A 26,503-nucleotide genomic window follows, 5' to 3' on the forward strand; every position below is an offset into this window, starting at 1 on the left:
CACACACACACACACACACACACACACGTGTAAATACATTTATTGCTGCTTTGTAGTCCATGTCCACAAATACAGATTTGTTTGCTTTTTAAACAGCTTTCTATTGGCTTTTTAACAACAAGGTGTGTTTTAGGTCACTAAAAAATGAACTTTCGAAAAACTTCTTGCAAGTTGTTCCGAACCTATTTTTCTGCTGTTAAGTGCACGCAAGAAAAACTAAGAACTTATCTTGCAACATCAAAGGTGTGTGCCTTTACCACCTTTTCTGATGTCAGTCTATGCTCCATGTTAGTGTTTGTAGGCCTATGATTGGCCAGTATTTCTTTGGTAAGGGTTACAGTTGTCGTCAAACACACCTTTTTAATGGTTTCTTTGAGCTGGCAGGGTATTGGCTTGCTGCCAGTGTGTTTGGGTTCTCACTGGTGGCTGTTCAGAGTACCCAGTCTTCTTGGAGTCACTAAGTGGGGTGCTGTTTGAAGATGATGTGGTTCTGTTAGATTATTGATTTCGAGGCAGCAGAAATTAGAATCTGAGTCCATGGTCCTCAGGCGGCAAAGGGTCCAAGTGCTCACTCTGGGTCAGGGATGAGTTGCTGCCTTAAGTGGAAGAGAATGGAGTAAGAGATTGACAGATGGATTTGGGCTGGAGCTGCAGTGATGCAGACATCCTGTTACGATAAAAGCGAATCTCCCAATTTACCGGTTGATCCTACATCCCTACCCTCACCTATAGTCAAGAGCTTTGGGTATTGACTGAGAGAACGGGATCGCAAAGTTGTTTCTATGTCCAACTCATGGGAAGAGTTCCTCCCAGTTTTTGTAAATCTTCAGTTCTCCTTCTCAGATCTTCACTGAGTTGCTTGGACTTTATCATTCTTCTGAGTATTGGTCTAGCCAGTCAGTGCGGTCAAACAAAGCCTTTTATGCTGGAAAAAAGAAACTGCCAGTTCATCAATCGCGGTCACTAACAAGAAGGTTTATGTTAGCGTATGAATTCATTTGAGCTTGTATGTCTACTTTTGATGCTATGAGGATTACTTGCTTGTGGGAATGAAAGAGACATATGAGTCAATGGAGCTCATTTTGAAGCTGATCAACTGGAATATTTGTAATGACCTGAAGGTTGTGGCACTGCTGTTGGGTCTACAGTTGGGGTACACAGAACACATGTGCTTTCTGTGCCTATGGAACATTCGTGATGATAGCAATCATTACAAAGTGAAGCAGTAGCCACCCAGAGTTAGATGAGATAAACCTTTATTAGTTCCACATGTGGAAAATCTGTTGTGTCACAGCAGAAAGTGGACAGTGCAAAGTTACAGTAGCAAAAATTAAGAATAACAATAGAATAGGATAAGATATTAAGAATAAGATGCTATATACAATAGAATAAAATATTTTATGCAATAGAAAAAAATACTACGTTGTCGGAAAGAAAGAAAAAAACTGTTGGCCGATACAATGTGCTACATGCATCACTAGTTGATCCACTAAAAGTGTACTTTCCGCCACTTCACATTAAACTAGGCCTAATGAAAAACGTTGCCTTGGCAATGGATCGTAATGGAAATGGCTTCCAGTATCTGAAGGATAGGTTTGGAAAAACCAAAACTGATGCTAAAAGTAGAAATTTTTGTTGGTCCTGAAATCCGCTAAATGATGCGTGATGACACATTCAGATCCAAACTGAACATACTTGAATTCGCTGCTTGTAAGCAACATGTTAGCAGCATATCAGCAACTCTGCTGCTGAATGTGACTCAAAATGCATTTATAGCGGGGGGGGGTTTCACTCCAACTTTGGGTGGTGTGAGTGATGAACATGAAGAACAATTCCACCAGGATATTGCCAGCATGGAGAAAAGATATCAAGGCCACTTCAACCCCATAATGATGGGCAATTACTGCTGGCTTCTGCAGCGGTCAACAGCAGAGACTCACAAGCGCAAAAGCAAGTGCCTACAGCACTTTTTGACAGTGTATGTACATTCCATCAACACTCAAGTGAACTATCTATTTACACGTTTGGTAAAGTGTACAAGTTTTTGTAATCTCTCACAGTTTTAAATCAAAATTTAGTCATGTACAGTGCCCATATAACGACTATAAAATCAGTTTCCTTTTCCGTCTGTATGAATAGCCAATGATACTGTGTATAACTTCAGAACCTGACATCCTAGACAAAATCCGACTACAGATTTGGACTCAGCACACCTGATTTAGTATACGACACATGAAATACCACAACTAGCAAACAAAAGTGTTTGTTTTATGATCCTGTGTTTTAGAAAATTCTAAATAAATCAAACCCTGCACACATAATGTTTTTTTTATAAAGTTCTTAAAGCTGTGTTCAATCAATCACACTAGAAAGAACAGTTCAAAGGAAACATTAAAAGCCCCAAATTACCTTTACATTCATATCTATGATGAGTATACATAAACCACTTTGCATCATGGTTTGCATTTTCTTTTCTTTTCAAAGCAAAAGCAAAGCAAATCCCTGTTTTTAAAAATTGTGTATACCTGTGGACTTTGCTGATTAAAATTAAGCCACTATACATTTACAGGCTAGTAAAAACATCATGACTAGAATTATCATCAGTTTTCAAATTCCAAGGCTATTAAACATGCAGATTAAATATGGCAAGATAATCTGCATGCAGAGTTTCCACTGGTCCGTCCATCAGACTGTGAGCCCCACCTATTGCTCCTCGGTTACACTGTTTTCATGAAAAAGCAGAAATGAACTTTGCGCACACACCAAGCAACTTTTCTCTGCTGAATGTGTAAGAAATAGGTGTTAGTGTGTTAGATTTATGCCTGAATGTTGCAATGTGCTATTAAAACTGCAATGCATGCATTCATGCACATGACACAGTAACACAAGATGACTCATAATCTGATGGTAAATAATGTTTTGTGTTCTCTGTACATCTTAGCTCAAGGTAATAGGGCAGGTTATCTGCTAATATGAAGGTTAGGGGTTCCATCCCTACAGTTCGCATGCCAAATATCCTTTCGCGAGATACTAACACCCCCGTTGCTCTCCGATGCATCAGTTGGAGTATGATTGCGTGTGAATGTTAGATAGAAAGCACTTGCATAGAAAGACTTATTTTCTTAAATCAAAAGGATATTGATTCTCTTTCAGCTTCCTCACATTTATCCGAATTGCCACGCTGTTTTCAGAGAGAAACACTTGTGTGAAACCTGAGCTTAAACTGGAAATTTGAGCCACTAATTTGCTCTTGGCACAAGGCTGGTTTTTACTGCAGTTAACTGCATCTTTTTATAAAAATAAAGCACATTCTTAATAGATCCCCCAGCAATTGCGACATCACAGTAATTTGTCTCACTTAGTAAATCTGTCCCATAGCATCTAAAATTAAATTCATCTTATTTGTTATATTTTACTGTTGTGAAACTAGGTAACTAATTTTATCCTGCCTGTTAAGGATTTATATGATTGCTATCTATCACTTATTCCAGCAGACTATTCTGGAGTAAAATTATACTAAATACTGCAATATAACAAAGGACTTTACTAATTAGCACCAGTTGCACAGAACCTTAAGTAATATTATTAATTAATATAGATCTTGAACTTACATAGCATTCTGTGTTCTTCGTGCAAGGCTACAGTTCAATCAGAAGTAGTTTTTATTGCAGCAGTGTGAGGTTCTTATTTCAGCTGTGAATTTAATGAACTGTTGTTAAAAACTATATCAGGAGGATATTCAATGAAAATGGGGAAATGGTAAATGGCCTGCATTTGTATAGCGCTTTTCTAGTCCTTAAGGACCCCAAAGCGCTTCACACTACATTCAGTCATCCACCCATTCACACACACATTCACACACTGATGCACTCACAGATAACATTTACCAGAGCTGAGCAACTTTTTTTTAAATTATATTGTGTTTTGTCATCAATGGTCAGATGGGCCATCTCAGTGAATTATGTAGTGGTGTTTTCTCCTCCCTTTTCTTAAAGGATGGTCCAGTGTACACTATGCTAAAGGAACCAATAAAGGAAGAATTTACCCTCCTTCCCTTATTATTTGGAGAATTGGTACAGCTCTTATTATGGCCATCACACAGATACTTCAGGTCACGTCTGAGTTTCTGTTTTATGATGGTGGCACCTATACTTAAACTACCACGCCAGAGAAGTAAAACTTGTAAAGACAACGATCAATGATTAGTCTTTGAAAGCTTTGTGGTTTTATGCAATTTAATTTATTAACTCAAAAAGTACTGGATAATTATCAAATGGATAATTGTTAAACATAAAATTGTTTTCCCTTAATATTTTTTAATACCTATCATTCTAATCAACTTAAATGATGATCAGTATTGCCATATTAAACTAAATGCGGTTGCACAACTAGGTCCATTGCTGACTAAAAACGCCACACTATGTAAGTGAGAAACAGAAATGGAAAATTAGAGTAATGAGGGGGTTTTTGTTTGTCTTTCACAAATGTGATTGTAAAGAAACAACCCAATTGTGAACAATGGAACGATTATTTTAATTATTTAAGAAATTTAAAAAGGTTATTGAAAATTTTTTAAATTATTTATTTTGAAATAAGTTAATTCTCTGCAAATCGAGCAGAGAGCTAAAACAATTTATTTGCATTATATTAGTTGTACAAGCTCCACTGTTACTAATGTTGAACTAAATTATAAAAGGCTGCCTGAGAAACGTGCTTCTGAGGTTTACATGAGCTTAATTGTTTTTGGAATTAAAGATAAAAAGTAACGTTTGCAGAAAGGTTCTGAATGTCATTTAAACGAAACTAAAGCCATAGCGCACCTCCAGATTCTTACATGCAATTGTAAGTACAGGAAATTTTATTGGGGGATATTTAGTTTTCTTTCTTTTCTATTGCGCATATGCCATATTGTGCAAAACGGATATTATTAAGATAGGCATGTATGTACCAGAGCTTGCTTTTGATGTGGCCAAGCGAACTGAATGATATTTGAAATGAGACAGATCTTATTCACATGAATGTTAAAAAGGAAGCTTCCTGTTCACATCATGGTATGGTATTTATTCACACTGTTACATGACACAGTGTAAATAAAACTTCTTGCTGTGCAATGTTATTATCTGTTAGCAGCAAGAAAATGCCCCTACATGTAGCGTATGATTATTATTTTGCATATTCCTACTCTTACTAACACAGAAAACTACAATTAATCAACCTTACTATGTTGTTCTTCAGGTTTTGCTGTAGAAATCATGGTTAACATCACACAATCTCAATTATTTCCGAATGCACTAACAACATGGTTTCCTGTTTTTGTAGTTACCTTTGCTGCTACCAGGAAACCAATGAAGGGTGTTATAACTGGTACCCTACATCTGCTGGATTTGTTTAGAGATCAAGTTCGCCTAAGGTTCCATAAGGGCATTGTTCATTTGTTCAGACATATTTTCCATGACTTCAGATTGATTTGACTGATTTGCAGAAAGGTCTTGACGGAGGCTTGAATTATTTGTGGACACAGGGTTGTTAGTTTGCAAAGAGACAGCCGAAACACAGTTTTCAGCAGTCTCTGCGATGTCTACTGTGGTTTTCATTTCAGGAAAAACTGCATTAGTCCCATTGCTTTCTGGTCCGATGTCTACTGTGGTTTTCATTTCAGGAAAAACTGCATTAGTCCCATTGCTTTCTGGTCCGATGTCTACTGTGGTTTTCATTTCAGGAAAAACTGCATTAGTCCCATTGCTTTCTGGTCCATCATTTCCATCGACTGTTTGGCCAAATGTGGTCCCCTGGTTTTTATCTCCAAATGTAGTAACTTGAGTCATGTCTTCTAACTCCTCATCTGTTTCCGGAAGCAAGGACAATCTTTTGGACAGTCTTGCAGGTAGAAAGCTGGCTACAGAAATTCGGTTAGGTGGCCTCATTGTTACCTGGCCATTGTTAGCTCCACCCTCTAGAAATGGTGAAGGACCCGCCCAGTCTGTAGTTGATACCTGCTGCTTCTGAAGCTTCCGTTTCCTAATAAAGATGATCAGGAATCCTACCATCATCACTAACAGGGATCCACCGATTAGTCCGGCCACTACTTTACCATGGTTCGTTTTCTTTGTTTCTGAAGGTTCTTGTATTTTCCTTTTTCTGATATTGTTGATGGATGAGGAAGTTTTGTATAAGCCTGTGGAATGTTTCACATCATCACCTGTAGCTGGACTCATGCTTTCAGACTTGTCTTCTTCAGGTGTGGTAAATGTGTTAGTAGTAGAGATGAGTTTTGTAGACTTCGGTGAAAATGTAGGTGGATAGGGGTTTGTGTGCCTCCTAACGTGTGTGCTTAATGTCTTCTGGCTTTGGGTTGAGTTGATTATCACTGGAGTTACACTTGTAGGTGTTGCTGGGGTGCCAGTTAGATCTGTCATTGAAGATTTGATGACTGTAGATTGTATTTCTGTTAAGGATTCCATGGAAGTACTGTTTAAGTGAGGCGATGCAGAACTGGTAGGAGCTGGTGCTGTCTTAGTATTAGGTAGGATCGTATTCGAGGGCATTGTTTGACTTCTTCGTTGTGCGTCTTTCGTGGCAGGTATTTTCTCTGAGTATGCCTGAGTATGTGTTGTCAGCTCATTGTGAGAGAATGATTCTACAGTTACCGTAGAGCTGAAGACTTCACTTTGATTAGATGTCACTGCATTGCTTGATGTCACTGCATTGCTTGCTGCCAGTGGCAGCAGCCATATGAACGTGAGGCTTGTAAAATCTGTGGTCATTGCTGTCCTCAGAATGGCTACTGTGTCTCTGAAGCTAGAACAGAGGAAATTATTTTGTCAGAGCACGTAGTCTGAAGCAGTATCATTTGAATAAAGAACGTTTAGTGATATGCAATATAATATGTTTTAGGAAATGGTAAGTTCCTCAAAATGCTCGTAATCCACCATAGGTTTGAAGGGTACGCAATTTACCAGTTTCAAACACTGCTTTTACCATTTTCATCTAATTTACATTTATGTATCCTCTGTTGTTTAATAACATTTTACACATAACATTTAGTTTTTAGGTGTGTGTGTGTGTGTGTGTGTGTGTATAGATACAGATATGTCTCAATTTCACATAATCATCAATTTAAAGTTGTCAAGCTGTGAGTTGGACCCAAAACTATCAGTAATCTAGTAATTTAGATTTACATACCAGTGTCTGTACACAGGTGAACACTCCAAGCTGTTGGTTGTGTCCTTCCAGGGTGTATTAAAAGCTGAATATTGCTGTTGCTGTCTGGCAGAGTTGCTGTCTCTAAGGAAGTAAGATCTTGGGGGTTGGACAGTTTGTCGCTGCTGAAATTTCGAGACTGATTCTTGCACCACTTACAGGAAGCGTGACACGTGAAATCATTCTCAGTGTCCTGTGTTAAATATAGTAGTTCATGTTTTACAACCAAGTCTTGCGTTAAAAATGTTTGCTGAAACAATGCTGAATTAATCTGTAAAATTCTAAAGATTGACTTTTAAAAAGTGTGAATTTTAAATTTTCATGAGTGCTCTTTGGTTTTAAGAAGGAAAAGGCATTCTTTAAGTTTAAATGTCTAGAACAGTAACATATCATAACTGCAACAGCAGAATGGTAGCAGCTCATGTCTTTTTTAGGACATAGTTTGAGTAAGGTAAGGACATTTATAAGCCACACCATTGATGCCTGTGAAAGGTAAACTCACCTTGTTATCATACTGCATTCTCAACCACAAAATCTACAGGATCTGCGATACACAAAAACATACAAACAGAGATCACTTTCCCATGCCCTGACAGGTCAGAGATATTTTGACTGCATAAGGAGGGCATATACAGTCCTGATCAAAAGTTTAAGACCACTTCACTTGAAGAATGGCAAAAAAAATCATATTTTTGCATGGCTGGATCTTAACACGATTCCAAGTAGAGCATGTAACGTGCAAGAAATGGGACTGAGACAGAACATTTTTTTGAGCATGCAATTTATTGAAAACAACACTTAAACTGAAACAGGCTGTTTGACAGCTGATCAAAGGTTTAGGACGCGCGTGCACATAGGACATAGCCAGCAGCCGTTTGACGCCCCTGCACTTCCCGAAGCTCAATTGTTCCACGGAAGGAAAAAGCACCCCAGACCATTATGGCGCCCCCTCCACTGTGGCGCATAGAAAACATGTCAGGTGGGATCTGCTTGTCATGTCAGTAACGTTTTTGAAGCCCTTCAGCCTCAGATGCTGTCTGATGGTTATGAGGCTGCAGTCTGCACCAGTAACGGCCTTAATTTGGGTCGAGGATAGTCCAGTGTATTGACGGACAGCCAATTGGATCCTCCAGCTCAGTGCTTGTGAAATTTTTGGCGGTCTTCCACTTGACGTTTTGGTTCCATAACCCTAAGGATCACTTAAGAAATTCCAAATGACCGTCTTACTGGGTCCCACCTCGGCAGTGATGTTGCGCTGAGAGAGACCCTGCTTATGCAGTTCAACAACCCGACCGCGTTCAAAAAGGTCAAGTTTTTTTGCCTTTGCCATCAGAACGTCATAACAGTCTGACTACCTGACAGAAGATGACAATGAATCCACATTTTTGCACAGATTTGGCTTTTTTAAGGCATGTGGCCCTAAACTTTTGATCAGCTGTAAAACAGCCTGTTTCAATTTAAGCATTGTTTTCAATAAATTGTGTGCTCCAAAAAAAATGCCTCACTCCCATTTCTTCTTGTTTTATGTTGAAGATCTATTTGGATCCTTGTTAAGATCCAACCATGCAAAATATGATATTTTTTGCCATTTTTCAAGTACAATACAACTGTATTGTACTTGAAAAATGGCAAAAAATATCATATTTTCAATACAGTTTAGAAGTTTAGAACAACTTTTAATCAGAACTGTATCATAACAGGAATGGGTGGGGTTTTTTTCTGGGTTACTGACAGGTGTGTGGCTTGTACATGTTATTTAATCAAGCAGAATAACAGTTCTATAAGTAGTCACTGTTGTGGCCTGTTTTGTTGTCGAATGATTATATAGTATAGATCTTTAAAAATTTTAAGAATAATAATTGCCATTGCACAAATACATTTTGGATTTTCTCTAATCCACACAGGGTCAAAAGTATATATTCAAGCTCAAAGTGTTGTCTTTTAACAAGACATAGTTTGTATTTGTCAGCATAGTAGAAATAGCTTGATAATACTTATTTCATTGACCAATACTCTACGAGTCCAAGAAACTATTGATTTTCCAAAGCTGGTAAGATCTCTTGGAGCCTTTGTACAGATGTGCAGATTTCAAGAAGTTGAAATCTGTTGAAACTGTTTTACAAAAGTTATTTGGATGTGTCACCACTTTGCCAAGCTCTTGAAAAACACCCAAATTGTCACTTGTTAATGGCTACCAAAAGCATCTGGTCTAGGTGCAACTAAAGAACATGTAGCCAAATATTAGTGGGGGGTGTATATATATATATTTGAACTTGTGTGCACATTTTTGGTCATGTATGATTATGAAATCCAAAATAAATTCTACAGTACATCCAGTTCTTGGTTGTTTTTTGTGTGTGTTTTTCTTTTAGTCCTTGAAGGTATATTGATGAGACTTAGTCGACCAGGGGAAAACAACAATGGAAAGAAATCATTTAAAGCTCAAAATGTCCATGACGAGTGTATGGAAACTTTTGACCACAACTTTCTCTGTGTGTGTGTGTGTGTGTATAGGGCTCATAATTGACAAATATTGATTTGACTCATGAAACACTGACACAATACAAAGGTCAATTTATTTAAAAACTGGCAAATATTACAAGTATTTAAGTTATAACCAATAATTAAATAGTTGAAAATTCATTTAAAAGATTAGACATAGCTGAAACAGATTCAGAGTTAAAGTTTCCAGCATTTCTATTATCAATTTAGCCCATTATCTCTTCAGAACTCTTTTTGTTAATCTGCTTTTTGTTCATTATGTAAGTTATTATGCTATGTTATGTTACTGATGCAAATCATGCGCACAACAAATATGGACCGTGCTATGTTATGTGTTTAAAAGTTAGGATTTCTTTCTTTATTTCTTTCGTTCTTTCTTTCTGTTTTAATTGAACACTCAGGACCAGGCTTTAAAGATTTACTACGAGATATAGAACTATGTAACATGTTAAAGGTATCCTTATCTAAGCAAAAACTATGCTTTTTGGTGTGTGCACCCAAAGCTCTTTATTCTGTCAGCACTAATGTAGTAAATTGCATATGATGCCCTACATTTAACAAGATGAAAATAAACAGGAATAGTGATGCAACAACAAAATTATCAGTTTATTAACCAAATTTCCATTCTCACTTTGTTGACTGCCTTCAGCAAATAAGAAAACAGTCACCACTCTATTATAGCTTTTTCTTTCCTTGTGTCCGTTTCATGAATGCGTTTGAAAGACTTTCAAAGTTATTTATTTCTGTCCAAAAAAAGAGCAAATTAAAAATTTAAAAAAATCTCCATTAATATAATTCGTTTATTTCATTTTATATTTGCCCATGATTTAACAATTGGTGCATCTCTGTTGGAAAGGATGTGATTGAAACAAGCCAAGTTAATATATTTTAAATCAGCTAAACTGATTAGTTGTGTATGTGACTGGATTTACTGAAGTAGGGTTACCTCCTTACACAACAAGGGGCATGTCTTCTAAATCCCTGGGAATCTCCAAACAGGAGTCCTTGAAGTTGGAGCTGTGCATATGACTTTGATCGTCCTGAGGATCAAACGCTATTGCCATTGCCCCTTCCTTGAGTCCTGCCCCATCGTCCTCCATTGTTCCTTTTGTTTCAGCCTGCCTCTCTTCCTCAGTCTTGTCTTCTTTCACCTCCTCAAGCATGACACTGGCATCATATGGTCCAACCAGGCCTGCAATCTCTGGTTGGTCTGTGCCCCAGTAGCCTGTACTGCTTACTAAGTCCATGTTGGACCGTGAGGTGCGAGGGCCATAAACCTGGCGCTGAAGGCTGCAGACCTGGCATGCCAGTACCACAGTAGCAGCCAGCAAGCACACAATGAGACCTCCAGCTGAACTTATAGCAATCAGACCCATCTCAGTGTCAACCAAGCAGTCACCACGAGTGCCATTGATGGAGTCTTTGTCTTCACTTGTTCTGAGGGTAGTACTCACAGCAAGTGTGGGGCTGCTTCTTTGGTCTTGGGAATAGTCTTGTGAATATATTTGAGTTGTTGAAAGGACTGCGTCAGCACCGACAGGGCAGAGTGGCAGGTGGTTGAGCAGGAGAAACAGCCAAAGAGATTTTGCACCTTCCATCATCTCTGAAATTCAGAAACTGTTTTAGAAAAAGTAAAGCTGAAAAAAAAATGTAGAACGTTATTCCAGAATGCCACTACAAGAGCTCATGATCAGAAGGTTGTTTGAACAGTTCTAGTTAAATTAATTTTTTTTTAAAGGAAATGCTTGACTTTTGTACTTTTAATATGATTCAAAGATGCTGCATGACAAATTCTTACCTGAAGTAGTCCTATGGAGGTCTTGGGGAAGAAATGGCACGTGACACCTGCTGCAAACTGACTGTTGAGATGGTCTGAAGTCACTTCCTGACCCCTCTTTCTGCTTGGTTTTTTTTTTGTCTTTTGGTTTGTTTGTTTTTTTGCAGAGGGTGTGATTATTTCAGAGCCTTGGGTTTGATACCACAGAGGCTTGCAGGGCTCTTACAAAAAAGGACAGACAAAAAGAAGCAATCTTTTTCAGAAATGAAGCTTTTCAGAGTTCAACCACATAGAATGCAATGAACAATTTAAGCCTCACATTTATACAACTGATCCAAAAAATAAAACTATTTCGTATTTAACCATAATTAATTTTTCCCCCTTTTCTTTAGGTTCAAAACGGGCCAGATCAATGGTGACCTGCTCATCTACCATGTCCTTCTCACCCTAAAACCCTACTATGCTAAGCCCTATGAGATAGTGGTAGACTTAACACATGTTGGACCCAGCAATCGTTTCAAGACTGACTTCCTCTCTAAGTGGTTTGTTGTCTTTCCTGGCTTTGCATATGAGAATGTGGCAGCTGTTTATGTCTACAACTGCAACACTTGGGTAAGAGAGTACACCAAGTATCATGAGCGGCTGCTGACAGGCCTAAAAGGGAGCAAGCGGCTCCAGTTCATTGATTCTCCAGCTAAGCTGGCAGAGCACATTGAACCTGACCAACAGAAGCTGCCTGCAGCCACACTGATACTGGAGGAAGACCTTAAAGTGTTCCACAATGCCCTCAAACTGGCCCACAAAGATACCAAGGTCTCAATTAAGGTAAGGTTTCAGCTTTCAACTTGCACTAAAAATGAGCAACATAGAAATATTACCACTAAATAAACATATTAAATCACTAAAATCGTAACAGAGGTGTATCTTTAACCATCTTTATTTTCTTCTTGACCAGGTGGGTTCAACAGCCGTTCAGGTGACCTCAGCTGAGCGCACCCGCGTCCTTGGCCAGCCTGTCTTCCTCAACGATGTATATTATGCCTCCGAGATTGAGGAGATTTGCCTTGTGGATGAGAGTCAGTTCACCCTCACCATGGCCAACCAGGGCACACCCCTCACTTTCATGCACCAGGAGTGTGATGCCATAGTTCAGTCTATCATCCATATCCGGACACGCTGGGAGTTGTCGCAGCCTGACTCCATCCCTCAGCACACTAAAATCCGACCAAAAGATGTGCCTGGCACTCTCCTCAACATTGCTCTTCTCAACCTGGGCAGTTCTGACCCCAGCCTCAGGTCTGTCCTGTAGGGTCATTGTTTTGTTATTCTAGGCCAAATTCTTTGGCTTTATGGGGAATAAAGTAGGTCTGTAAAAATAACAAAGAATGTGTTTAATTTAAAATATAACTGAGATTTTTTGCTTCGGAACCAGTGACACTTGAATATTTGAGCATACTTTAGGTTTAAAGTTTAGACTTTGTATAAAGGTTGCTGGAAGTAAACCTAATGCAGAAGCACCTTAAACTTAGTGACTCCTGCTTGTATAAATGTTTGATAAAACAACCCTATTGCTCACATGTCTATGAAAACATAAATTTGAAGGTACTACAATGTATGAATACATTGTATTTACATCATAAATTATAGCCCCATGTAGATGAAAATTAGATTATAAAACTAATACAAAGCAAAAACTATAGCAGTGGTCAAAAAACTCAATGCTTCAAAGTCAAATTTCAGAAACCAGCAGTTAACTGGATTAGCGATACATTCATTTTTATATACACTGTGTTTAAGGTATAAAGGTTTAGTTCAACCACCCCTCATTTCTTTGTTTTCCTTGAAAGAACCAGACATGAGCAATCGTTTTCTGGGCTTTCTTAATGTCTTCTTAATGGCACCTTTTTTTACTTAAATACTTACTTTTAGTCTAGTCCTTGTACATCAGAAAAGTATTCCTGAAGACTACTTGAAGAAATTACAAGAAAGCTTCCCTAAAAGTGGTTTTGTTAAAAAAATATGGGTGGACCAAAACACTGTTTTGCCTGTATTTTACTCACTAGCTTACTGCATCTGTTTCCCATTTACCTAGCAAAATATAAAGAAATGAGGGATGGCTCAAGACTTTTGCGCAGTAATGTATACTTTGAACATGAGCCTAAATATTTTTGATCCAATGCAAGTGGTTCAGTTTCAAAGGAAAAACTCGAACATTTTAGCACATCTTATTGTCTTTCCAGTTTTCAGTTGAGCTTCACCGACCTGAAATAAAACTTTTGATCTACTCATTTACAACACGTTTTTCAACTCAAACCTGTAAAAGTAAAGACTAAAACTGTTTTTACACTGACTTATCTGTTTCATATCCAGATCTGCAGCTTACAACCTATTGTGTGCTTTGACCTGCACCTTTAATCTGAAGATAGAGGGCCAGCTGCTGGAGACATCAGGTCTCTGCATCCCAGCCAACAATACGCTCTTTATAGTTTCCATCAGCAAAACTCTGGCAGCCAACGAACCTCATCTGACTCTGGAGTTTCTGGAGGAGTGCATCTCAGGCTTCAGCAAGTCTAGTAAGTCTGCTTACCATCGTACTGGTTACCATACATAAGCTCTCACATACACTCAGTCATGAAACTGCGTCAGTTTATTATTCAAAGATGTTACCTCTCTAAATGGGAATAGATACATTGTACTCATACCGCCACCAGCTCACCTCACTGAAATGCATAAAGTTTTAAGGTTTTTGTTTCTTTTTTTACATAACTGTGGTGGGAAGGGGAGCGTTTGGGAATGACAATATGGTTTATGATTTTACGTAGATGCTGAAGTGCACAGTGCACAAAGGTCGCCAACTTTCTGTATGGTCAGTCGCTACATACCTCCAAACTTCATGAAGCCTTCAAATTAGCTCAAGACTTTGCACAAAAAGCTTCATGGAATAGGTTTTCATGGCAGAGCAGCTGCATCCAAGCCTTACATCACCAAGTATAAGGCAAAGCTTTGGATGCAGTGGTGTAAATCACACAGCCACTGGACTCTAGAGCAGTAAACACTTGTTTCGGCAATCCAATTGACGAATATCGGTTTGGCAGCTCCCAGGAGAAAGATACTGATTGCACTGTGCCAAGTATTAAGTTTGGTGGACGTTGATTGTGGTGTTGTTGTTTTTCAAGAGCTGTGCTCAGGCCCCTAGTTCCAGTAAAAGCAGCTCTTCATTTGTGAGCTTCATTTCATTGATTCAGCATACGAAGACATTTAGGGCATTTTCATGCTCACAACTTTGTGGGAACAGTCTGGTTTGGGGATGGACCTTCCTATTCTAACATGATCTTGAATTCAGCTCTACTAGTAATTATTTTAAGCCTATTTCAATAGGCCATTTATAAGCAAATTACTAGAAAAAATAGTAGAAAATCAGTTCTGATCTTTACTATGCGGATTACATATTTTTACCCTTTTCAGTCGGGCTTTCAGAGGCAGCGTTCCACTGAGACCGCTCCTTTGAAGGTCTGTAATGATCTTCTAATGGCTTCTGATGCAGGGATTAACAGGCTTAAAGCTTTAGCTGGTGTATATGGCTCTGCCAGAGAAAGAAAGCCAGAATGGTTTTCTTCATATTTATCTGATAGGACCTTCTTTGTTAGAACAGACAAGTTCTCCTCTAACATTTCCTTCCTGACCTGCGGGGTTCCACAGGGTTCAGTTTTGAGTCCATTATTATTTTCTTTCTACATGCTTTCTTTAGCTTATTTAGTCTTTTAGTGACATTTCTTATCCATTGTATGCCAGTGACATATTCAGCTGTCATTAGCATACGATGGATAAGCTGTCATGTCTTTTAAGACTCATCTACTGGATAGGTGGTCCACCCTAATCCACTACTTAACTCAGATTGGCTCTCTATCTGTTACCTTGTTTTAAACACCAACAAGACTGAGACCGTGATTGCAGCTCCTCTTGAACTACATTCTGAAGTCAGTCAGGTTCTTGCTTCTTTCTGTCCTTGGAGTAATATTTGAGTTGCATGTAAAACCTTTGTCTGGTTCCTGTTTCTTTCATTTAAGGTACATTTCTAAATTGCAACATATGGTCTCCTCAGCTGAACTGCGTTTGTGTCATCGCGTTTAGTGTAATGCTCTGTTTACCAGCTTGGACAAATCATCCCTTTTTCACCTCCAAGCTATACAAAGTGCTTCACCCAGACTGCTAACACGTTCTAGCAAGCATGCTCACATTACTCCTGTTTTATGTTCTCTACATTGGCTCGCAAATAGATTTTAGAATTCATTTTAAAATTCTTGTTTTAGGATACAGAGCACCAAATGGCCAGGCCCCAGATTATTTATCTCAGCTTCTTACAAAATACACTGCTGCTCGTTGTCCACGTTCACAGACTCCGAGTCGGTTGGTTGTTCCCCATACAGAGCCTTTCAGCCTGTGGCACCAAGGCTGTGGATCAGTGTACCACCACAGCTGTGTTTGGTTGACTCTGCTGATTCTTTAAAAAAAAAACATTTCTGTTTAATCCGGCTTTCTGTTCAGAAATGTATTTATTTACTTATTTAAATTGATTAATTTATTTTAAAGCCACCTGTTAACTTTGCTGTATATTATTAAATATTTTATATTGTCTATTTTGGCACCTAATATTCTTGTTTATTTAGCCTGTTGTTACCCGCTGTCTGTGAAAAGTGCTTAATAAATAAACTTAAGTTCATAAGTGTTTGAAGACAGGACCATTGAATATTTTTGGCAATATAGTGATATATTATTAACATTAAAATAAACCGTAAGCTCTAAGTGCTGCTGTTCTCTTGCAGGCATCGAGCTGAAGCATCTCTGCTTGGAGTACATGACACCCTGGCTGCTCAACCTGGTCCGCTTCTGTAAGCACAATGACGATGCCAAGCGCCAGCGGGTCACTGCCATTTTGGACAAACTTATCACCATGACAATAAATGAAAAACAGATGTATCCCTCTATCCAGGCTAAGATCTGGGGCAGCCTTGGCCAGGTAAGTTTACCCAGCCCCTCAGCAGCTAAATAAGTACATGTGTCTCTTGGATTCTGGCCTTCTAACCATCTCACCTTCAGATAACAGACCTGCTGGATGTGGTCTTAGACAGCTTTATTAAGACCAGTGCCACAGGAGGCCTGGGTTCCATCAAAGCAGAGGTTATGGCTGATACTGCAGTGGCTCTAGCCTCAGGAAATGTCAAATTGGTCTCCAACAAGGTGAGAGCACATTGGCAACTAATACACACAGAAAATAATCATGTTGAATCATGTTGCAACTCGTGGAGAGGATTTAATGGTATTGATGATGGAAAGTGACTTGGGGTTCTGTTAAATGAGCAGAGCAGGTTGTTTGAGTAAACAACTGATCAATTAAAGCGGTTGTAAAAACCATCGCATTATGTTAAACAGGACAAATCCTACATTGTATTTCATACAAACACATATGCTCATTATCCTATACATTTTAATATACATAAGAAGTGGACGAAATACTTTATTTTCATAAAGTAATTACTTTTCTTTACAGAACTTTCATTCATTGCCAAATATCAAAATCAGGTGAAAAGGAGAAATTCAGTAATTACATACTGTTCCCACTAGGGGCATTTCTGTGCTGATTCACATCTGTTACAAAGAATATTGAAAGAGTTCTGGAAAAATATAAAACAATAAACGTCCATCAGAAAGAGAGCTTATATATTCTTCCACTTGGGGAACTGCAATGCACTTTCCTGCCATTTGTCAAACTCTTCTGTTTCTGAGCACTGTGCTTTTATTATCTGTGTATGCTGCATTGTGTTATGCAATATATCACAATGCGTGGCAGATATATGTCAATATATAGCATTATCAGCCTTATGCACATCAACTGAGCCAGCTACCCACTGTCTTGAAACTACAGACAGTAGATATGGCACAACGGGGCCAGGGCATGATAGCAGTACCCTATCATGTACTGGCCCACAAATTTAACATCAAACCTTCTAGATATAGATATTTACACATAGACCGACACACACAAACCCTGACCTGGTGTTAACACTTCTTAATAGACTCACTTCTACTTGGTCCAGGTCAGCTCATTTGGTTGTGGTTAATAAAGGATATACTATGTTTAAATTATGGATTAATGATTAATGCTTTCAGGCTGCAAGTTTAAAACGTGCTTCTGTGCTGCAACTGGATCTCATACTCTACGTTCTAGCTATGTGTGCTACAGTTTTCATTTAGAAGAACAGCTGTACGTAAAGAGCAAAATTTCTCTGCCAGCTACTGATCAGTCGAAACAGAGAGCCTGTAGTTAAGGACAGAAAAACAAATCAACAAAAAGCCACCACATCATGTGGCCTAAAAGCAGAAATGCACATGGACATGAGCCAAGGCAGCTGACAATTTTTTGCCTTTGTTATGTTTCCACACTGACAACCACAGTGGCCACAGGACTTGCATCTTTGGGTTGTCTATCAAGTCCCAATTCAGTTCAGTTCAAGTTTATTTATATAATCAAATCACAACAACAGTTGCCTCATGGTGCGTTAAATTGTAAAGAACCTACAATAATTGTCCCACAGTTTTTAACATCAAATCTTTGGTGGTCAAAGGTTACAGTGACAGTGTCCCTTAAATTCTTAATTTTTTTCTCTTTACATCTCAAAGAAATCTCTACAAATTTGGCCAAAGTCTTTAGACTTCAGGAAAAAGTCATTAGATTTTGGTGGTCAAGGGCATACTCCTACTCCTACACAGAAACCTAAAATATAAAATATATTTAAATGTTAAAGTCAGTTAATAATTACTTACATACTGATGGAAGAAATAAATCCAGCTGGGATTCACTCTTGATTTGTAGAAGCTAAAGAGACAAACTCATCTAATCACTATCCATTATCTGTGTGCTGTTGTTCCAAATCCAAGCTGCTGTTTGGATAAACAAACACAATATACACAGGCAGACACAAAAGAAAACCCAAGGCCCTGGCTCCGATTATAGCAGACACCATCACTGCACTCAATAGTGGCCATTGTGAAAACTGTTGACTAAGAAAAAATTGATCTTTAAGTTGTAGTATTGTTTTTCTCTGCAGGTCAGTTTGGTCTTACTAAAGTATTGTACTGAATTTGAAAAACGATATATAAAATTGAGCATTGTACATAGCTATTAGACGTCTTACTTGAGTCTTTATCCTGGTGTTATCTGTAGAGTTACAGCATGATGTCATGGCAGTACAGCCTACTGGACACAATGGCTTCTTGTTTGCTGTTCTTGAACTCTTTGTCTCCCAAAACATGAATAAATGCCATTTTCTAACTGGTTAGAATAGCTGTATAGTCCAGTATGTCAGCTTCATAACCAAAATGATTAATAAGGGTCATGATTAGTATTATTAGTTTACTAGTGATACATTTATTATTAAGTTTGCATTAAGCACTGCTATAAAACCATGATTTTACTTGTACAAAATTTTACTTGAGTTCAAAATTTTTGAGAAGTTATTATTAGCTTACGCAAGGAGATACATTTTATAAGGCCTTAATGTACGGTTGTGGTTGTGTAAGGATAAAGCTTTTCTATCATTTTCTTTAAATAATCGTTTGATCGCTTGAAATTTTAAAAAGCAGCAGGAGGAAGTGGCTTTCAGTGACATTTCCACAGGCTTCTACGGAGAACATAGACATTCACAATCTGATTGAATATCATGAGTAATGCCCCCAGTAAACTTTTTCCAGTTAACCCCTGTGGAAGTCGTCTTTAATACCGTAGCTTCTTAGAGATCGGGTGTGGTGTGAGGATGTGCTCTTCTCTGTTTTGTTTTTTCTTTTTTCTTTATGCTCATAAAGTCTTGATAATGACAGAAACTGCCCTTCTAAAAACATAGGTATCCAATCTGAAGAAAAATAGAAGAAAATAAAGTGTTTGATGTAAGGCATGCATTACACCCAACAACTTTCACAGGCACTTAGTAACTGTACTATTGTACAGATGCATTAAGCTGGAAAAGGCAACACATTTCTAAAAACGGTTTCTCACGTGGAGATTCCATCTTATGAATCTATGTTGCACAGACTGAAGGTCTGCAGGGGAGACGAGGAGGATGGGGAGAGCCCATGGGACTTCCTCTGAGCAAACATTGGATAGTTTTTCATGTCATAAATCAGATCTCATATGCAATACAGTACATTTTACTATTGGGGACTAGATTTCCACTCATTCTTATCGTAACTGTTCTGCTCCTGTGAGTTATTATTTTATTCTATAACAAATTCTGATACCTGCATCATTAACCCTGTACCAACAGACCAAGCTTTATTTTTTTGTTTTTTCAACTTTCAGTTCTGAAAAATGGGTGAAAATAAGCAACAAAAAACTGCAAAAGGTTATGTGGCTAGCTAGCATCTGTATTCATGTGTCCACTGTAGAAAAAACAATGAATAATAATGGTGTTAATTGCAGGACGCAACTGAGGCAATGTTCAGATAATAGCATAAGTGACACCTTGAACTCGGTGACATAATGCTTAGAAGCAGATGCAGCAAACAATGAGCCGAAGCTTCGGAGCGAATAAGGACTTGATCCTGACCTTTAACCCAAATGAGATGCTAAGACATAACCTAAATTGGACATGCTAGACATAATGATTCTACACCTATTCTTTGTGGTAGGTCATTGGGCGGATGTGTAAGATCATCGACAAGACGTGTCTGTCCCCAACGCCAACACTGGAGCAGCACCTGATGTGGGATGACATTGCCATCTTGGCTCGCTACATGCTCATGTTGTCCTTCAACAACTCTTTAGATGTGGCAGCCCACTTGCCTTATCTGTTCCATGTGGTAACCCTGCTAGTAGCCACTGGGCCTCTGTCCCTCAGGGCCTCCACTCACGGTTTGGTCATCAACATTATCCACTCCCTCTGCACCTGCTCTCAGCTCAACTTCAGTGGTGAGGAAGTGTTTGTTCATTTGTTTTCTTCTTTATTGGTCAGTGAATAATGGGAGGTATCTTCATAAAGCTAGATGCATGAGCTTGCATGGCGTGCAGGCACACAATGGACACACAAAACAAAAAGCGAGTAAGCTACTGTGACCTGAAAAAAGAACCATGTTTTTGTGTTGAATACAGAGGAAACAAAGCAGGTTCTGAGGCTGAGTCTGACTGAGTTCTCCCTGCCCAAGTTCTACCTGCTGTTTGGCATCAGCAAAGTCAAATCAGCCGCTGTGATTGCCTTCCGCTCCAGCTACAGAGACCGCTCATTCTCACCAGGCTCTTATGAGAGGGAGACCTTTGCACTGTCCTCCCTCGAAACCGTCACTGAGGCCTTACTGGAAATCATGGAGGTCAGCTGAGAAAATCAGGATTTTTACATGTTTTTGCTTTTTCTCTGCCTTCCTACTACCCTTATTCGTTTAATAAAAAGTTATTATTATAAAATTGACTGTTTGTCTAATTACTGTATTTAGTTTATTAAATACTGATTGAGTTATGTGTTTTTGGTCCAGGCTTGTATGAGGGACATACCAAGCTGCAAGTGGTTAGACCAGTGGACAGAACTTGCACAAAAGTATGATCTTCTTGTGTTCTATTGCTTTTCATTCAGTTGCATAGATTTTCAGTGTGGAACAGGTATTTATTTGTCTTTGGATTCCAGGTTTGCATTCCAATACAACCCATCTCTTCAGCCCAGAGCACTGGTGGTGTTTGGCTGCATCAGTAAAAGAGTGAGCCATGGCCAGATCAAGCAGATCATTCGAATCCTAAGCAAGGCTAGCCCTCTGCTCAGCATAGACCGGGTGAGGGCCTTGAGTCATTTACCATGCAGTCTGATCCGTGAACAGAACGTGTGTTTCAGTCCTTTACGTGTCTACATAGACGTTTGTAGAGTAAAGCTGCTTCACATACACCTGTGAATTTTACTTCACTGTCTCTTTGACTTCTTTATTCCGTGCATTGTGTACGGTGTAAACGGTAACATTTAACTGAAAAATTATGTTTAACATTTTGTTCTTCTTCCTTCTTTTTATTTCACTCACTCTTCTTTTTATTTCAGGGTCTAGAGAGCTGTCTGAAGGGGCCAGACAATTACAACAGCCAAGTATTAATAGAGGCCACAGTCATTGCTCTGACTAAGCTACAACCTCTACTCAGCAAGGTATTCAACTAGTATAGATCTACTTTTTGTCACAGTTGGGAAACCTTTCAGAAATTCACAATTCTGTTCAAAATCAAATTGTTTCAAACTGTTTGATCTTTTCCTTTCTTTTCAACTTGGTAACTCTGTACATCATATTGTTATAAAGTAAAACCTTATTGGCTCTTTGTTTATCACTATCCCCTTTGTAATATTAATTAAATTTGTCTTTATTTGTTTAATCTCCCAGGAATCTCCCATGCACAAAGCTCTGTTCTGGGTGGCAATAGCTGTGCTGCAGCTGGATGAAGTCAACCTTTACTCAGCTGGAACGGCCCTGCTGGAGCAGAACCTCCACACTCTGGACACAATGCGTGTTTTCAATGATAAGGTAAAAAGCATTATTTACTGCTTTTTCATTCCTGCAGCTGTATATTGTTTGAATTAAAGACCATCCATCGGGTGACAATCTACTTTTTGCTTTGTATATGTATAATTTAGTTTGTAACAATGCCCAGGAACATTGTTTATGTGAATATGGCTAATAACTTCAGCTCATCCACTGTAGGCACGCTTTGACTTTAGAAAAGTGGGTAGTGGTGATGGTAAGCAACCAGATGACTGCAGTGTTTCTCAGGTTTCCCTCTGTGATCAGGTTATTGAAGTGAACGTAAACACACTCATTTATAAGACAGTCAGAATATCGTCTGGCACTGCACATCACCCATTACTTTTATGTAGAACTTCTCTGACAGGAGCTAAAAAACTGATTGGTCTTTTTTGTATGTTAAAGAGATATTTGATTCAGTATTTAGCACTAGACTTCCATCATGTAGCCAAAAGTAACATCTGTGTGCAGGAAATATATTGTAGCCATACATCGACATGGCCATTGATAAGGAGTCTTTTTTTTTTTAACATATAATTTGTCCTGCAGAGTCCAGAAGAAGTATTCATGGAGATCAGGCGTCCTTTAGAATGGCACTGCAAGCAGATGGATCACTTTGTCGGACTCAACTTTAGCGCCAACTTTAACTTTGCACTGGTGGGCCACCTACTCAAAGGTAAACTGGTGTGTCATGCTTCTAAACACTTGTTTGTAGATATTTAGTCTGCAAAAACACAGTTAAACAGACACACAAATCTGCTGTCAGTGTGATTTTAGAAATGAAGCTTCAGAATATGTACATAGGAAGTGCTATGTCTAAAAATGGCTGTCTGCATTTAACTACAGTATCTAAGAAAGGAAGTCACACAGCGTGACTGTGAAAAGCAACGCGTTTTATTATGTGTGTGGGTTTGTCCCCCCTCAGCACTATATTTTGTTTGATTGTTTTTGTACACAATGACATTTCCATTGCCGTCTGTCTTTCTGTTTCTCAGCATGTTTTATACATGTCTTTCAGGCTACAGGCACCCATCAGCCACCACAGTCGCAAGGACAGTGAGAATCCTTCACACACTGTTGGCTCTCATCAGCAAGCATCTGAAATGTGACAAGTTTGAGGTCAACACCCAGAGTGTGGCCTATCTGGCTGGTACATAAGATGTTCAGTGTCGTTTTACTGCAATTTTCAGCACTTTCACACATTTGAAATACCTTTCATTTGCTGGATATTTGAGGTCATCATGTGATGAAGTTGAGGAACTTGGGTAGTGTTTGCTAACTCAGATATCAGAGGATCTTAGCATTAATATTGAACCAATGTCTGAGCTGTTAACCCTGCGTAGTTGAAGTGGTTTGGATGTGCCCTTCTAACAGCTATGATATCGTAACTAACATTTTGTTGTTTTGTGTAGCACTACTCACTGTATCTGAGGAGGTCCGAAGTCGCTGCAGCCTCAAACACAGGAAGTCACTGTTAATTTCTGACCTCTCCATGGACCCAGTTCCTATGGACACCTTCTCAAGTCATATGACTGATCCTACGTGCAGGTGAGCTCATTAAAAGACAATAAAAACTAAGGACAACAAACTACAGTGGAAGTTAGTTAAAGAGCATCAGTCTGCTCACTGATGCTTCTGTTTTCAATAGTATTCTACTTGTGCTACAACAAATGTGTGTAGAGATGCTTGGCCTCCTTAAAACTGATGATGAATAAATAAATAAATACTTTAATAAGACAATTTGAAACAATAGTTTTACTAATAATGTATACATTATTATAAAATGCTGTAAATTGCCTGCTGTGAACCACCTGTATTTTTTGTTAATTTATTTTTTAAACTTTTCTTCTGTGCTCTGCACATCTCTGTCAAATCACTACAGTAATTTTAAAGCCAAAAATAAACTTTTACAGACAGGTAAGCCCAAGAAGGCCAGTGACTTCTGAATTCTGTCCCAAATATCACTTGCTATGGCTGGCTATAATTTTAACACACATGCACAGTTCTCTGTGGAGGAACCATTGGCAGAAAGTATTTTTGAACACTGTGTAAAGACAATCATCTTCTTTGCCATCGAGTTGGGGAACATGCAATGTTAAAATGAGGGAATCTTGCTTTACATATTTTAATGCTTGTTGTTCAGCTGCTGCACTTCATTTGTATTACATTAAAACTATCGTCACCTCGTAATGAGGAAATAAGAGCCTTCCTTCTTCAAACAAGTAGCAAACTTTGTCTGTCTGTGAAATATGCAGAAGTCATTTGTTTAGTTTCTTTTTTTAGGTCTGCTCATACAAAGAAAACAGTTTTCAGTGAATAGATGCCTTCATGGAAACTCCGACATCAGAAAATCACAATTGTCGTTTTCAACTAAAACCAACAATTTGTTTCAACAAAATCAGAATTTTGAGCAGAAAAAAAGCTTAAATTTATATTAGTTATATTAATATTGTAAAAGAACCCACCCATCACTTTACTCACACTCTAGATCTTGTTTTAACATATGGCAAAAAAAAAAACTCTGAACATTTAACAGTGTTTCCCGAAAACCCTCTTTTGTCTGATCATTTCCTGATTTAAATTTACAATAGTTGGTTACACAGCAGTGGGAAGTAGGTTTCTTCACAGTAGATGTCTTTCTGAAAGCGCTGTAACTAAGTTTAAGAATATAATCCACCCACTGTTATCATCTTCAATGCCCTGTACCAAGACAGAGCAGAGCAGCTACCTGAACGCTCAACAGAGGTCGATTATCTTGTTAATAATTTTACCTCCTTACTATCATCATCATCATCATTGTTTATTTATATAGCACTTTAAAAACACACAAGGCTGACCAAAGTGCTGAACAATAGATACTATGTATGACACTGGATACTGTAGCTCCTGTGAAAAATAGTATCTCAAACCAGAAGTACCTGACTCCGTGGTATAATTCTCAAACACGCAGCCTAAAGCAGATAACTCGTAAGCTGGAGAGGAAATGGTGTATCACAAATTTAGAGGATCATCATTTAGCCTGGAGAAATAGTTTGTTGCTTTATAAGAAAGAAAGCCCTCCACAAACCTCGAACATCTTACTATTCGTCACAGATTGAAGAAAATAAGAACAACCCCAGGTTTCTCTTCAGCACTGTAGCCAGGCTGACAAAAAGTCAGAGCTCTACTGAGCCAACCATCCCTTTAACGTTAACTAGTAATGAATTCATGATTTCACAAATAAAATTTTAACCATTAGAGAGGAAATGACCCATAATCATCTCACAGATGTAACATTATCTCTGTGCTTGTCCTGCTAGACCTCCGTTCGGCGTTCAATGTTGACCATAATATTCTATTAGAAGAATTAGAGTAAGCTGTAGGCATTACAGGTACTGCGCTGCAGTGGTTTGTATCATGTCTATCTAATAGACTCCAGTTTGTTGTAAATGGAGAGTCCTCTTCACACACTGAGGTTAATTATGGAGTTCCACAGGGTTCAGTGCTAGGACCAATTCTGTTTACATTACACATGCTTCCCTTAGGCAGTGTCAATTTGATGTTAAAGTGCAATCCAGAATCTAAAATGACTACAAAACTTTTAACTGGTGGTTATACCCCTTTCAGCCAGTGTCCCTAACACGCATTTCAGTTTAGGGCCAGTTAAAATTATTTCAATTTTTTTAATTAAGGCTTAAAAGGTTTGCAGTAACTGATTTGTTAATGTCAGTTAAACACAATGTTAGAGACTTCAGGACAGGTCATATTGCAGAGTACACTAAATCTGAGAAACGGAGTTATGACAGTAGGTTTAACAGCTTATTGACACTCGATTGGATTTTGCTCTCCATTTTATCCATCTACTTTTCGTGTGTGTGTGTGTGTGTGTGTGTGTGTGTGTGTGTGTGTGTGTGTGTGTGTGTGTTGTCGGTGTTGTTTGGGGTTCTTTTCTCCCATCATGGCACGGATATGTTTTTTGATTGCGGCATCATTTCATGCTCTATTCCTGTAAGTATTAGTTAGTAGTCCAATGTTTAGTTTCGTGACCAAAGATAGAACCACAATTCTGTTTGGTTAGTTATCTGTCATTAGGGACAGTTGTCCACCTTCCTCCATTGTGGAATTTCTAGGTTAAAAATGAGTTTGTAACCTACTTGCTAACAATTGTTCTGTTACTGTCCTCTCAGAACTTTGAATGAGACTCAGCCGTGGACATCACCTCAGGTTTCAGAGCGCTACCTTTCAGCTCATTATCCAACAATGGGCCAGATTAGCCCTCGAACACGCAAGTCGATGAGCCTCGACATGGGTCAGCCTTCACAGGCCAACACCAAGAAGCTCTTGGGTACGTCCAATCCCTCAGTTTTTGTTACATCTGTCAGTCTTTCCTTAGAAGGACCCCCCGAATATCTGTGTTAAATCGCCACATTTCAAGTCTTTTGTGTGTGTGTGTGTGTGTGTGTGTGTGTGTGTGTGTGTGTGTGTGTGTGTGTGTGTGTGTGTGTGTGT

The 26,503-nt window shown here is 38.6% G+C and overlaps 2 protein-coding genes across 3 annotated transcripts in view; one reads left to right on the forward strand and one right to left on the reverse strand.

Annotated features, from left to right (window-relative positions):
• The window catches only part of nf1a (neurofibromin 1a), a 133,727-nt gene that overhangs the window by 95,964 nt on the left and 11,260 nt on the right, over positions 1-26,503 (forward strand). The window contains exons 36-50 of the mRNA XM_013914980.1: positions 11,872-12,304; positions 12,435-12,775; positions 13,850-14,052; positions 16,303-16,496; positions 16,577-16,717; positions 20,162-20,441; positions 20,622-20,836; positions 20,999-21,060; positions 21,148-21,289; positions 21,547-21,648; positions 21,878-22,018; positions 22,565-22,691; positions 23,034-23,165; positions 23,428-23,563; positions 26,182-26,339. Of these exons, the coding sequence (XP_013770434.1) occupies positions 11,872-12,304; positions 12,435-12,775; positions 13,850-14,052; positions 16,303-16,496; positions 16,577-16,717; positions 20,162-20,441; positions 20,622-20,836; positions 20,999-21,060; positions 21,148-21,289; positions 21,547-21,648; positions 21,878-22,018; positions 22,565-22,691; positions 23,034-23,165; positions 23,428-23,563; positions 26,182-26,339 (2,807 nt within the window). The remainder of the gene's footprint in view (positions 1-11,871; positions 12,305-12,434; positions 12,776-13,849; positions 14,053-16,302; positions 16,497-16,576; positions 16,718-20,161; positions 20,442-20,621; positions 20,837-20,998; positions 21,061-21,147; positions 21,290-21,546; positions 21,649-21,877; positions 22,019-22,564; positions 22,692-23,033; positions 23,166-23,427; positions 23,564-26,181; positions 26,340-26,503) is intronic.
• On the reverse strand, positions 10,473-18,464 carry LOC102194387 (uncharacterized). 2 transcript variants are annotated; one of them, XM_005749373.1, is made up of 3 exons: positions 18,302-18,464; positions 11,501-11,700; positions 10,473-11,305 (listed from the first exon to the last, which is right to left on the reverse strand). In XM_005749373.1, the coding sequence occupies exon 3, from the start codon at positions 11,301-11,303 to the stop codon at positions 10,653-10,655; it is 651 nt and encodes a 216-aa protein (XP_005749430.1). In that variant the 5' UTR covers positions 11,304-11,305; positions 11,501-11,700; positions 18,302-18,464; the 3' UTR covers positions 10,473-10,652. The 2 variants fall into 2 exon arrangements, with proteins under 2 accessions (XP_005749430.1, XP_013770435.1); XM_013914981.1 differs by having other exon boundaries at positions 10,473-11,339.

Source organism: Pundamilia nyererei, unplaced genomic scaffold (genome assembly GCF_000239375.1).
Source record: "Pundamilia nyererei isolate P.nyererei 1_Seehausen unplaced genomic scaffold, PunNye1.0 scaffold00243, whole genome shotgun sequence".
NCBI lineage: Eukaryota > Metazoa > Chordata > Actinopteri > Cichliformes > Cichlidae > Pundamilia > Pundamilia nyererei.